At 42.6% G+C, this 14,598-nt stretch overlaps 1 protein-coding gene across 1 annotated transcript in view; it reads right to left on the bottom strand.

The window, feature by feature from the left end:
- The window catches only part of LOC144772331 (uncharacterized), a 176,654-nt gene that overhangs the window by 141,847 nt on the left and 20,209 nt on the right, over nt 1-14,598 (bottom strand). The window contains exons 5-7 of the mRNA XM_078656571.1: nt 11,820-11,921; nt 11,627-11,734; nt 6,940-7,035 (exon numbers count right to left, since the gene is read on the bottom strand). Coding sequence (XP_078512697.1) covers nt 6,940-7,035; nt 11,627-11,734; nt 11,820-11,921 — 306 coding nt within the window. The remainder of the gene's footprint in view (nt 1-6,939; nt 7,036-11,626; nt 11,735-11,819; nt 11,922-14,598) is intronic.

The raw sequence follows: 14,598 nt of genomic DNA, 5'->3' as shown, positions 1-14,598 counted from the left end.
GAGGGCACGTTGAGGAGCTGGGCCACTTAGGAGCCAGGAAGACCTTGTAGCCAAAAAAGAAAGGCCACTGTCCCTGCACTACCCATTGTCCCTAACAGCGCTACCGAGGACCGTACCAACACAACGACTAACCATCACACTCCTACAAGTGTGACAATACAGACTATTCCAGGCCCCAAAGAGCTAAGAATGGCAAGGGTGGCGGACATCAATTATTGTTAAATTATATTGAACTAATAACTGTGGTTGTGCTTGTCTGCAAATGAGACAAACAGCACCACCAAGTGCCAGTGCCGAGCACCGGAAACCACTGGCTCAAATTAAGCACAAAATATTTAAAACAATTCATAGAAGTTATATAATTATACATTTTAATATGCAGTTACTGGACAGAGATATGAGCAATTGGATAGCAAGCTTAATGTCCATCATCATGACTCCTTGAATATTATAAACATAAGGTTACTTTTAAATAGAGCATTGTAAAGTTTGATTACAAGTTAGTAGAGCAGGAGTAACAGTTCTGAATACTATTTGAATACTATTTGTCATAAAATATAGGAGTAACCAATAATGTATAGAAGAGAAATAAGATGAGAACAGCAGCAAAAAGTGAATTTTCGTCAGCGGAAGTTGTGTCGCTGAGCGTTATCTAACATAACAGCTCAGCAAAATTCCAAAACAAAATGTAAGAAATGAAATCAAATCCGCCTGATACTCAAAAGCTCACCTATGTTAAACTGAATACAAAGTTCAGTGTTGGGGGTGGTTTGGGGGGGCAGCTATATTTGAAATTTTGTTGCACAGGATCAAGCCAAGAAAAATTTTTGAACCTGTCCAACCAGAAAAATTGTAATCATTAATGTAATCGACTAAATGTTTTCCTGGCTAAGGTTGACAGAATTACAGACCCAAATTTAAACCAAACTTAATGCAACACAGCGTGATACACAGATTTGCGTTAGTTTGCATCAAGGCTGTGTTCCACGGGTGGTGCATGTGAGCTCCCGTGCACCCAGCGATGGATTTCGACACAAATCCATATCTACAAATACTTATAGACATGTATTTGCACCAAAATGCTACACCTCCCGGAGGCTGGTAAAAGAAGGAGAAATATTTGTTATGTCTGCTTGTTTTTTTTTTCTCTTTGCATGTGTGCTGTGTTCTGCAGCATAAATGTAAAGAGGAAATTGCCTTTCCGCATACGTTTTGTGCAGGTAGGGGTCCCTTCCTGAACAAACATTATGCTGACCACAAATTCAGACACCACTGCACTATAGAGCAAGGCTGTAGTAAGTGTGCACTTGTAGATATGGCGCAGTTTTGACCTAATAAGCTGATGCAATGCAGCGCTGTAGCATTGCTTGCTGCCTTGCATTACACACAAACGTTGTAATTCTGGGCCCAAATGGCTTTTGCTGACAATTATCAAAGGCCAGAGAGGACTAGTAAGTCGAACAGCATTTTATTGGGCCAAAGTAAGCTTGGTGACCATATCATTGCATCTTATTTTCACTAAAGCACAGCTAATAGAGTTCTTGGCGGGAGAGGGTTGACCAACAACTAAAATATTTTCTGTCATGCCCAACATGCCCAACTGTGACAGGTCAGTATTTCTGAATTTTTCTGACCCATTTAATGCAGACGAGACCATCTTGGTTTAATAGACTCAGAGCAGATTACAGCTCTACCATTAAAACTGTTGCCTTTAGATAGTCATTGCCCTACATAAACACCACATAAATACAATGAACCCGATTCACAGAATGAACTTAAGACTCAATCCTAAACCTACTACTATTTTGGCATTCACAGAATGCACTTACTACTTTTGGTATTCACAGAAGTTAGGAGTTTGTCTTAAGTTTGTCTTAAGACAAACTGAAGTGAATACCAAAAGTAGTAAGTTCATTCTGTGAATACCAAAATAGTAGTAAGTTTAGGATTGAGTCTTAAATTAATTCTGTGAATCGGGCCCATTGTTTTATAGCGCTGGTGCGAAAAGTTCCCTTTAAGTTGCTTTTCTGAAATTGATCCCTCCATTTGCAATCATCACTGAAGCAAATTACTAGATCACGACCATGATCCCTGCAAAAATCAGCAAACCTCTAAAGCAAGTTAGAGAAGCCTGTGGGCGACTGAGAGAAAAGGGCAGGCCCACCAGCAAAAAGCAGAGTTTATACACGAGCGTAATACACCGAGACACAAGCATCGTCTACTCAGGAAAAGTGCATAGTTACCCCAATGTGAATCCCCATAGCTTCTGAGGTTTCATCCACCCACCTCCCCTGAGTGCCCAATCTTTTATTGACATTTCGAGCACTTCACACTAAGCCTTAACTTTTTTTCTACAAAAGATATCCAGGACAAATGTGTTTCTTTTGCACCCAAGTTGTGGATTCTAAAATTATGCAGAGTTTGCGGCTTCTACAGCGGTAAACTGGGATAATAGCCAAAATTGATCATGTTTTTTAAATGGGTAAAAAGGGCTGTACAAGAAAGCTTATGGTTTGTTACTCTAACGTTGGCATCAACAAAAGTTTTAAGATCATTCCCAGCTTTCAAGAAAAAGAGTAAAAAAATAAATAAATAATATCACGCTTTTTACTTCAGTTTTAGCATTTTTGTAGGTGGTAATCGATTTTTTTTATTTATCGACATTTCTACCTACTTGCAGCATGTGATAGAAAAAGGTATGAAACTTATAGGGGAACCTGGAAATCTAAAGATTTCTGAAGAGTGGACAGAATTTGAATTCAGAAAGGTCTAATTTGTGCAGCTCAGTCTTAGATTTTTCATAGAAACTAATTGGGGGACAAGATCCAGGGAGATGGTAGCTCTTGGGATTTAAAACAGGTCCCGCAGACAAAGACTGTGGCGCACTTCTTTTGGTTGAGGCCTGGCTTTAGAGGCTATGTCGCTGGGAGAGGCCACAACTCTCCACCGGGAGAAAGGGAGCGGTCTCCACTGCTGCCCTATCGCCTCGGGCTGGGATGAGCTGCTTTGTAGACCGACTACCCAACCCAATTTCCCTCCCCCCACCTGAACGCAGCGACTCAGCGGCTGAGTCTTTCAGTGCCCCCTCTAGGTCCTCAATCAGTTGCACTGATTTCCCTCCTCATATCCACCATAACCCTACAGAACAGTTGGGATCCGCCTCTCTGCACTAGGGAGTGGATCTTCTCTTCCCTCTGCACGACCATCGACAAGAGATACCTAGTCACATCCATCTGACCCTTGAAATAGCCTGCTGTGCCCCAAGACCCCCCCACCCCCCAACACCTGCATGGCTCCATTAGCAAATGCTTTGTATGATATGTATGTTGTAAGAACCACCAATAAAGATGTTTAAAAAACATTTTTAACCCACATTTTCCCATGAAAACTTACACTTGTTTGGGATTCGGGTAGCAGCGGTATTTGAGACCGAGCTTGGTCGCTACCCCGGGAAAACAACTAAACGCAGACATTCTGGAAAATTTGATGACCAGGACAATCCAGGGTGGTATGACTTGTAGGGACCCATCTATGTTTTCTTGCCCTGAATGATTTGCAAACCTCAAACTTTGCTAAACGAATGTATTTTCCTCACATTTCTGAGAGGAAAAGTTCCAGAATCTACATAATTTCTACCACCCAATGTTCCCACACTTCTCCCAATGAAAGAAGTGTCTAACTTGTGTGACTGGGCCTATCACCTGCGACACGATGGGCCCCAAAATAAAAACAACGAAACATCATATTTTTGCAATAAGAATTGACCCATTTTGATGATGTAGGTAATTGCTGTATCCGTGCTGTCCTATGCCCCACTTAGATAAACCTACCAAACCCAGACAACTCTGAAACTAAGACACTGAGGACAATCCAGGGTGGAGTGACTTGCCCGGACCCCACAACATTTTCTTACCCAGTATGTCTCACAAATCTCAAACTGTGGCTTAAAACAAGCATTTTCGCATATTTCAGGAAGGAAAAGTTCTGGAATCCATTGGGATCCTGAAATTCCTATCAATGCGCATTCCCACACTTCTCCCGCTAAAAACAGTACCCCACTTGTGGGATATGGGTTATCTCCCACAACAGGTATAGATGAAAAATGTAAACAAAGTCCATGTGGTCTACGCACAGTCTGGTTTTGTCTGTTCTTGTCTCAGGTAATCAACCCAGCCACACAAGTGGGTTACCATTTTCATGGGGAGAAGTGTTGTAGGAATGTTGTGGATACTTGCACATTCCAGAACTTTCTATCACATAATTGTGCAGGAAAAGCATGATTTTGAATAAAGTTTTCTGTTCGCAGGGCACTCTGAGTTACAGAATGTAGTGCGGTCTACACAAGACACACCACACTGGATTAGCTGGACTCACTTTTATAATTTGCCCTGGCCTCTAGTGGGCTTTTAGCCCCTCACCCAACCCCCTTTCCCCAAACACCCCCCTCTACCCCTCCCAAGGTGTGCATATCGGGAGTAAAACCTCCAATCTGCCCCCCACAGTGGGGTAAAAAGTCTATTTGTCCATTTTGAGGTAGGGCCATTGCCAGATGCCAGGGTACGCCAACCCAAACACTACCTATTCTTTTTTAATTTATCACTGGTGGTCTACTGAAATTTCAGTCCCCCTGGAAAGTGATTTAGTGGAAAGACTGCATAATTTGTTTTTGTAGGGGAGCACCTGGGGTGCCACTCTCCCTCAAAAGTATGACTGGTGTCTAGTAGGTAAATTGCCTAGGGCCTCAATCCCTAACTAGAGTTCCACTTAGGAGAGAACATTGTTGCCTTTCCAGCCCTACCTCTCATGCATAATTCTGTCCTCCTCCCGAGCACTGTTCAAATTGAAAGCAGACTGTTCCTAATATGGCCATTTGCATTCACATTTGTTACAGTGACGTCAATGTGCTTTGTGCACTCCACGTCATAGTAACAAACGGCAGGCACCCCCTCTCGACCACTGCTACGTCAGCTGCATTGGCTGCCGATCAAACAAAGGGCGTTCTTCAAGATCTGTTGCCTCACTTTCGGCACGTTGCAGGGTCATGGCCCCCAGTATCTCCAAGACAGACTAGTTAGATACACTCCATCTCGCCTGTTAAGATCTGGCTCTTTGCAGCTACTTCAGGTTCCCCGTATTAGACTACAGCGATCAGGAGGCATGGCATTTTCGTACATCGCCCCTAAATACTGGAATAGTCTCCCCCAATCGCTACGAGAAACCCCTTCATATCTTAGTTTCCGGAAACACCTAAAAGCATTTCTATTTTAACAAGCTCCTGCTCCCTGACAAACTCCGCCAATGAGGTGACCTAAAGTAAAGCGCCAAGATGCCCCCCAGTGATTCGTGCACTATAAAAGAAAGAATAACATAACATAACATAACATAACAAATAGTGTTTGATAAGGACAGGAGCCAGGTCTATCAGCCAAGTTAGATATATAGGGACTCATTACGATGTCTGTCTGAAAGGCTCCAAACAGCATTCAGATTTTCCTAACCCGTGTCAGAACCCATGTTTCCGATTGACTCGGAAACATTTCCGACCGATTAAAATAGAAGGTAACCGTTCGGTCTTTCGGATTCAGTTCCGACCGGCTGAATCATACAGGTCTATGGACTGCGCTTCCGACCGATGTATTATGATGTTGGATTTGGACAGCCTTTCCAAATTGGTCTGTCCGACACAAAATGGCTGTCGTAAACTGACTTTGGGGGCCCGTAGCAGGCCACCATTCACCCAGAGGCCTACGGTTAGGGTCTGGGCGGGACCCCTTTTCCAACCATGCACAGTGTGGCAGGCACCAGGGGGTGCCTGTGACAGGGTGTAAGGTTTTCCGCAAGCACCCCATTTTTCAATCAGAGCCTGAATAGTCGGTCGGAACACAGGCTCCCATTGAAGCCGAACGGTGTTCGGAAACATCGTAATCTCCACCGGCGCCTATGAATCTTTCACCCAGAACTGTGCTACTATCAGGCATTGCCACACCATAAGTTAAAAGTCTGCGTCAACCCGGGGACAAAAAGAGCTGGCTCACTCAAAGTATAAAGCCAAGTATTCAGTGATTTCCTAAACCGCAGAGGATCATTAACCTAGAGCCGTCGATCCCACACTGAAGTTTACATTTGACTGCATGTCCATCTGTATATAACGAGAACGTGCAAGTAAATTCAGCACTAAATAGCATTTTGTGTTGGACTGGGCCTTTTCTTGTCTGGTCGTATGCTGCCCTGCTCCCTTCAATACTGGCACAGCGAAGCAGCTTTACTTCGTCTTCTTAACGCGACAGAACTGGTGATTTTATCAGCTGTTCATCTGTAAAACATGAAAACCTAATTTCCGATTTAGGGGAGCAGGTTTTCCACCATTTTCAATGGTGCCTCCTCTGTGACCTGTTAAACTGTAGTGGTCAGTCACAGAACTGCACAAAGCGTTCAATACATTTGGGGAGAAAGATTCCTAGACCATTTGGGGGTACTTTTCAAATGGATCCCGGAGTTGTACATCAACTTTGCAGGTGCATATCCAGGATCAATATGATCTCAAGAACAGTGGCCAAGAGTCATGAGTTGAGTCACTGGGATTGGCAGGAGAAGTGCATCTATACTGAATCACAGGTCAGACTCTCAAAAGAATATTTGACAGGATTTTATCTGTTGTTAATTAAACAAAAAAGTGAAATAATGCACGTTAGGGACTTGTTTTCCTTATGTTGCTTCTTTTAGATCAGCTGAAAAGCACAGCTCATATTTTCTAAATCTTTATGTTTGTAGACATTCGCAAGCATATCAAGGTGATACGGAAGGTTTTCGAGACCCAATCAGAGAGCAGCTTGTCCTGAGACTTCAATGACAGTAAGCAAATGTTCACTAATTTACAAATTATCAACACATATCCCCAGCGCTCCACCCCTCCACCAATGACCTGCTCACAGCACTCACCAGTGTTTTCTCGTTCATCCTCTGTCGCCTGCTGGACAAATACTTTACTGTCATCTGTAAAACTCTGTGAAGTTCCAAAAGAAAGAACTGGATCACCTGCAAAGAAATATATAATAGCTGAAAGAATCGTATGAAATCTTAGCAAAAAAAATGCACCTACTGCAAATGTATTCTATTAAAATGAATACAATATGGGCCGAGAACTGAGTTGTTCTATGTTATGATTTTTTTAAGCTTTTTATTTTCACATAGCATAAAAGTAACACCTCAGACCATTTGTACAACACATCAATGCCACCGAAGAACTACTGCCTACAGTACATTCATGGTATAATCAACCTTCATACTGACGGGACTCCTGCTGTATCCCGGGTGTGTTGTGGCCTTCATCTTGCCGTGTTAGTTTGCTGTTCTCAAGAGTGCTTGCACTGAGTCCAAGTCCCTCAAGTTTTGTTGGCCCGACTACTCAGTGCTCACTATCTACTACTTTGCTCCATCCTGTGTAGAGATCAGGAGGAGTTATTATTCGGGGTTCTATGTTATTACTTTGTGTCACAGTCGAATGTGAAGATACCCAATAAACCTTGTCCGCTCCCCCCGCCCCCGTCCAGGCCCACAGGTGAAACTGCAGAATATGCTTTTGGGGTCTCACAGTGCCTTAGAAGCTCCACCAGCCTTCTTTCCACCATCTCCCCCGTCTCGCAATGTCTTCTTCCACTGTCGCGTCAGTTCTGGTGGCCATCATTCTTACCTATTAGGTTAGGACCCATTCCCTAAGATGCCTCAACCAACACCCTTATGAGGGGCCCGCGGCTGCATATAATGAATAACTATTCATCCAACTCCTCAAAAGTAATAGTCCTAGGCTTTCAAATTTACGTTTCATTTTCCCCTTTTTTGTTTTCAATTTCAGAATAAGCAGGCATTGCTTGATAGTGTGTGCAGGCGTACTACCCATTATGATATGTAATTTTTCTCGCACAGTCCTCAAGAATTCCGTCACTGCCCCACAAGAACAAGTCACGTGTGTGAAGATACTACAGTCTTCCCCACATCTCAGAAATACTGAGGATCTTTCCAGATAAGTTTTAGTAATTGTCTGTGACATCATGTACATATAGAGTTAATAACAGGATTGCAATCTTGCCATTTCTGTCTCACCATTAAAGGGGACCACTTTTTATCTGCTTTGGGAGTTCATTCTACACCTTCCTTCCAGTTCCAGCACTGCTTCTAATGTGGGTGATGGGTTAGGAGTCCTCTGGAACTCAGACCTCATGTCCATGGCTGCCTTGGCTACTTTAGAGCAATTTAAAAGCTGTTCTAGTCCAACAACATACACTGTCCCTGTGCATCTGAAAATGTAATGAATGAACCCTCTGGAAATAAATGTAATGTGTTGCCTCCCTCCCTCCCTCTGTACACTGACATGTACATTTCAACACTCCCTATATACACCGACATGTCTTGTCCTATCCATTTAAACAACGGGAGAAAGCAGATCCTCATTGAACTTGTACTTGGGGGGCCTCCGCCAACTCTCATAATCACCATCTCCCAGACCTCCCCTGTCAGCTGTACAAAGTATAGTGGTGATTCGAGATCACTCTTGTCGTATACGCTTCTCCACGAATGACTCAACCCCAGGGTAGCTTTAACCAGTCACTTCTTCCAGTTGTTTACTTCTTCCAACCAACCAACTAGTCTAGAAGACATATAATATAATTCCAGGCCTGGTGGTCATGGGATCTAACTTCAATGTATTCAGGCTCACCCGGCGGCCCCTGGAAGGAGGCAGAAAGCCCACTGTATGGCAGGATTTTCTTTTCTTGCCATGACATCTGGCCAAACCCTCACCCCTAATTTCTCAGGCTTTCTGCTCCCATGTGGATTAAATCATACCATCCCAATTGCAAGAGAGAGAATATGATTCTTTGGTGTGTTGTTTTCACATATGGGCCACGAGAGATTGGCTAAATCCCAATATCGACCCACTTGCTATGGTGAATGGCTTCCCCTTTTTGGGCTTGGGGCAGCCTCCAGCTGGGGAAACCTATCAGACCCACACATTTCTGAAAACTAGACACTCAGAGGAGTCTACTGTGGTGTACTTTGAGTGGATCCCACGTTATTTTCCTACCAACAGTGGCCTGCAAACCTCACACTTTGGCTGAAATCATAAATTTTTCTTGCATTTGGAGGACGTAAACTTCCGTAATCCACAGGGATCCAGAAAGTTCCTACCACCAAGCATTCCCCCACTTGTCTCAATAAAAAAACGCTACACCACTGTGTGGCTGGACCTAGTGCTCACGATCAGATTGGTTCAAACCCAGATCAATGGTAGTTCTTGTGGCGGGCTCCCACTGACCTTGGTTTGATCCATCACAGTCGCGGGCACTAGGCCCAGCCACACACACAGGGCAGGGTTTTTTCAGTACAAGTGGTTTATCGTTTGGTATTAGGAATTTTGTGGATTCCTGCGGATGTCAGAAGTTTCCATCACAGAAGTGTTAGGAAAATCAAAACTTGAAATGCAGCTATATTGTGGCTATTTTCTATGTCCCTTTCAAAGGAATCCACAAACCTTGAGGACCCTTGGAATCCCCGTGACGTTGGGAAAACATGGATACCTTATATGGGAAAAGTTATGGAGGACTAAGTGCAAAGTACCCCAAATAGCAAAAAAAGGGCTTAGTACTGCCGTGAAAAAGACTCAATAGTTAAGAGATTAAACGCCACTAGTGGAATGCAGCACGTATTGTGCCATTCACAACAGTGTCAGTGCAAACATGGCTTCAGGCCTACCCTGTGTAGCCTGACCGTACCAGTATAAAAACTGCAATTCAACCTGTCAAAATAAAAAACTCCCTTATAAATGCTAACAGGTCACCCCTTTCTAGGCCTCAGAGCCCCCAGGGTAGCGTGCATGGTATTTAAAAGTAGTACAACTAGAAATGTAATATTAACATGTTCTTACACTGACTAGCATCTAAAATATATTTTTCACAAACAGGATTGCAGATTATAAATCCTAATACTGTATCTCAGGAATTGTTCTAGCTCAAAAAAACATAATTAAACAACTATTTTTAATAGTTATTACAAATCCAATTCAATGATGAAATATTTAGGAAAAGTAACTAGTTTGCATATGTTCAAAAGTGTGTGAAATGCCTCCTACAGGCAAACAACGGGTCATTGTGATTGACAGATCGAGCTGAATGGGCAGGGGTGACTCCTTTGAGGGCAGAAGAAGGATGGGCTGTGAGCCTCTTTTTTATATTACAGTGTCAAATCTTGCGTGGGTGTCAATTCCTGCTATCCAGCTCTGTAGCGTTTACATATCACACTTAAGGCGCCCATGAAAGGCAGAGAACAAGAGAACAAAATGGCAAGACAATTCTTGTGTATCCACGGTCTGGTTGCTGAAGGATCCTGCATTGTTCTATTAGACTTCGGTCTCTAGGTATTACATATAACACTATGGGGCACACTTGAAACGTAGAGAACAGAAAGCCAAGACAATTCTTTTGTATACACAGCCCGGCTGCTGACTTCTGTCTCTGAGTTTTATGTCTGTGCAATGGATGCTTCAAATTCGATTTGGGTGTCAGATGTTGTTGGAGACTAGCATTACTATAGTACACTCCCTCCACACAAACCCAGCGTTCAGAGCCCAAGGTCTCTGCAGTGAGGGCGAAGGCTGTCGGGCGCTCGCTCGCTCTTTGTGGTCTAAATATAGGCTGGAAAACCTAACGAGATGTCAGCGTCCGGGGCCAGAAAGCGAGATTGTGCGTGAAAGCAGTTTAGCGTAAACCCGAGGAGCACGGAACAATTACTGAATCCGGTGACCAACTCTCACTTCAAAGTGACATGATTCCATATCACATGTGTGACAGTAATATGAGTAAGTGATGGTCAATGGAACCAACTTGCACATCAGGAATGGTGTGCTTGAAAAATAAAATTTCAAGTTGAAGTCACAAAGAAGATAGTCGTCCGGGAGGATTATTTGTGCTTGCCATATATACGGGAGGGAAAAACAAGCTTCTGATTGAAGTCAGTACATACTTCTTAAGTTGGGTTTAACTGATTTTAGCGAGCCAGCAAATGTAGAGCGCCATTTTCCAACATGACAAAAGAACATAAAGTGAGCCTTAAAACCACAGCGCTTTAAAACAACACAAGATAAAGAGCGGCCACGCTGCTTAAACAAAACAAAACATGAGTTTGCAAGTTTAGAAGAGAGCACGTGGGGAAAAAAGTGCGTAGCTAATAATTAAATGAGTGTGTGTACTGCCGCCGGTAAAAGATCCAATCCTGGTGGGCGGGGTCAAAAGGGGACAGGGTGGCAACCAGGAGGGATTGAAATGCCTCCGGTGCAATTATTGCACTGTCTTTTGCATAATTTGTGACGCTAAACGACGCGCACGAATGAGAACTGCAGGTGGAGCTGAGACACGGATTTGGATTTGGCACATGCGCTGCTTTCGTCAGGCCAAGACCTAAAAAACAATGATACGATGAGGGAAAATAAACAAAAGAACCATACATGAGTGACCATATAAAGTGAAGTCACTATGGACGAAGAGACTGCTAATGAGTAGAGAAAACATACTACTTAAATGTAGGGTCGGCAGAGGCCTCTTCACATGTCTGGCTCAGTGGAGTGTCATTTATTCACCTGCATGATTGACGCTTCCTTCGAACTCAGAGTTCAGTTGGCCCACAAAACAGGTCTCTGCCTCCTCTTTGATGTTTGATGAACTCAGAGATGTGGTGTCTACCATCCCTTTAAAAGACAGGACAATAAATATTTGGAAATCACTGAGACAGAAAGATATGTCTGTTGCATGGAAGGATCTTGTATAACTCACCTGTGTTTACTTGTACCACTACCATCTCAGGATGGAAAACTGTTTCATTGTCAACTGTAAAACTCTCTGTAGGCCTTGAAGTAGCAGCTGGATATGGATCACCTGAAAGAAAGAAAAAAAGAATAGGATTAACTCTATGAGATCTCAGCAGGGGGCCATGAAGAATTGGATGAAACATTACATTCAGATTGCTTTGCAATGCCATTTCAGTGAACTAAGCAACAAGTAATTTAATATGTATGAGTTTCATGTTATTATTTCTCATGTGTCACTTTAGCAGTTACTTTACACAAATGCACATAGTAGACATGATAGCACACTAATAACTGACACGTACTCTGGAAGCCTTAGAGATGGTACAGAGTCTTCTCTGAATCTGGTTAACCTGGCTGATGAGGGCTGAAAGCCCGAAACCAGTCCTAGGATGCTTGTTTCCAGTCCAGGAAGGACGTGGCTTGGCAGTTCGGGCTGGACTGGTCTCATTAGGAGCAGGGTCAAGACTGATTTGCATGTGGCTGGGTCCAAATTGAAATGGCACGGTGAGCAAAAAAACTGGATTTAGGCCCAGATCTCTGTACTGGGGTGAATGTATGACATTGTTCTGCATTCTGTCCATCCAGTTCTTTTTACACTATAAAAGGTCAACATCCCAAAACTTAATCAGCAGCATCCAATATGGGGAGATGCTACATCTCAAGAGAGTATGTAGCACGGAATCAGAATTTAGGAATCAATCAGCAGATATGAAATTGAGGCTCTAAGTCAGGGTATATGAGCCCCAGGCACTGTCTAGGGCTGAAAAGACCAGGACTAGGAACCAATTGCTTTACCCAAACTAAAACAAAAATCCAAAAGATTAATGCATACATTTTATAACAACAGGATCAGGAATTTGATGTATAAACATTGGGACATTCTGTAAAAGGATGTGGAGGTCCTGAACTAACCATGAAATCCTCTATTACATATAGACCCATAATACCAACATGGGATTACCGAGACGCAATGGATTTTACACATGTGCCCATTGTAAGGCCTGTAAATATATCACTAATACCACGGAGTTCCATACGTCTGGGGTATACAAGAGGGAAATCAAACAATGTCTAATCGGTGCATCCGATTTTGGTATTTATATTTTGCAATCAATCAATCAATCACCTCTTCCATTTTCATGGTACGTGATTATGTAGACCACGTTTAAAAGGCAGATGTGTTTTGGCTTTCACATTTCTATTTTCCGGGAACGAGGTCAAAGCATATGGCACACCACTGCAGGCAAGATGAACTACTTATGTTAGATATAACTTTGTCTTGCACCAATTACATGGTGTGTGGTCTTGTAGCGTGGGAGTTTTTATGATTGTCATTTACACTTTAAACTTGCTCGGTTGTGAACATGTTACTTCACACTGGGAAACGCTCAAGCATTTGCTGTTTGCATCGCTGTTTTGAACTCATTTCACTAATTACAGAGCTCATTCTCATTTGGTGCAGACATTTCATGTATTCTTACTGTTATATTTGTCCATTTTTCCTGTGACCATATTTATATTCACTTTAAAAAACCAAAGGTTACAAGGACTTAATAGTTAGGAAATAGAATTTAAAAAACCTTAGAAATTCACTTAAAAAAACACAAATGTTACAGGGACGTTATAGTTAGGCTCAAATTTCACTCGAACAAAACCATAGAAATTCAGCAGTTACAGTTAACTGAGTTAACTATAACTTACGCCTCACGGTGCACTGCTTATGACTTCACATATTACATCATTCATGACATTGTCAATGACATCACTGATGGCTTCTCAAATGACATCACTGATGACATCATCCAAAGGACCACTCATGCACCCAATAACAACACTCATACACCAAAACACTACTCACATACTCATTCACTGACCCATACAAGTACTTACACAATCACTCACTCATCCATAGTCACTCACACAGCCACTCACTCACCCACACAGCTACTTACACACTCACTTATACACCAATACAGCCGCTCAGACTCCCACTTACACAGGGATATAGACAATTACATAGACACTCACATAATGTAAGATAGAAATAGCATCACTCATTAGTTGTACACCTAGTATACTAATTTAACTTTTGTAGTAGCTTCTAATGTATGTTTAACAATCATAAACTCTTAAAAAATACTTATACTCACTAGATGATGTAATTTGAGATGCCATCAGTGATGTCACGGGCCATGTCATGAGTGATCTAATATGTAAGGTCATAAGCAGTGCATTGTGGGGGCATAAGTTATATTTAGCTCAGGTAACTATAACTGCTGAATTCTATAGTTTTGTAAGAGTGAAATCTGAGGGCAACTATTACGTCCCTATAACCTTTGGTTTTTAAGTGAATTCATATACATTTACCTTAAATAGACTTTCAATGCGTGATAAAGGCATGCATGGTTTTTACACCTGTTGTAATGTCGTACAACTGCCACTTATTGTGACGGGCGTGTCCCCCGCATGGTAAACAAGCATACACCCATGAGTGCCTGACTGATTGACTGATTGTGAATCTGGTATCCTGATATTTTTTGGCCCTGGCGTCTCGTTAATCTAGTGTGTGTGCAGAGGCCTAGGCCAGTTCCTGCTAATGCAAGGTCCAGTAACTTTTCTGGGACCTGGAGGGGGAACTACTGTCCATTACCTGGGTAAGTCACATAAAGCGGTGGTGGAAGCGTACCAGGTTTTATGGATCATGGGTGTAACTAGACCTTTTTCTCTTTGTCAAGGATAGTCTG

Source organism: Lissotriton helveticus, chromosome 8 (genome assembly GCF_964261635.1).
Source record: "Lissotriton helveticus chromosome 8, aLisHel1.1, whole genome shotgun sequence".
NCBI lineage: Eukaryota > Metazoa > Chordata > Amphibia > Caudata > Salamandridae > Lissotriton > Lissotriton helveticus.
This window is presented reverse-complemented; position numbering and strand designations above follow the sequence as displayed.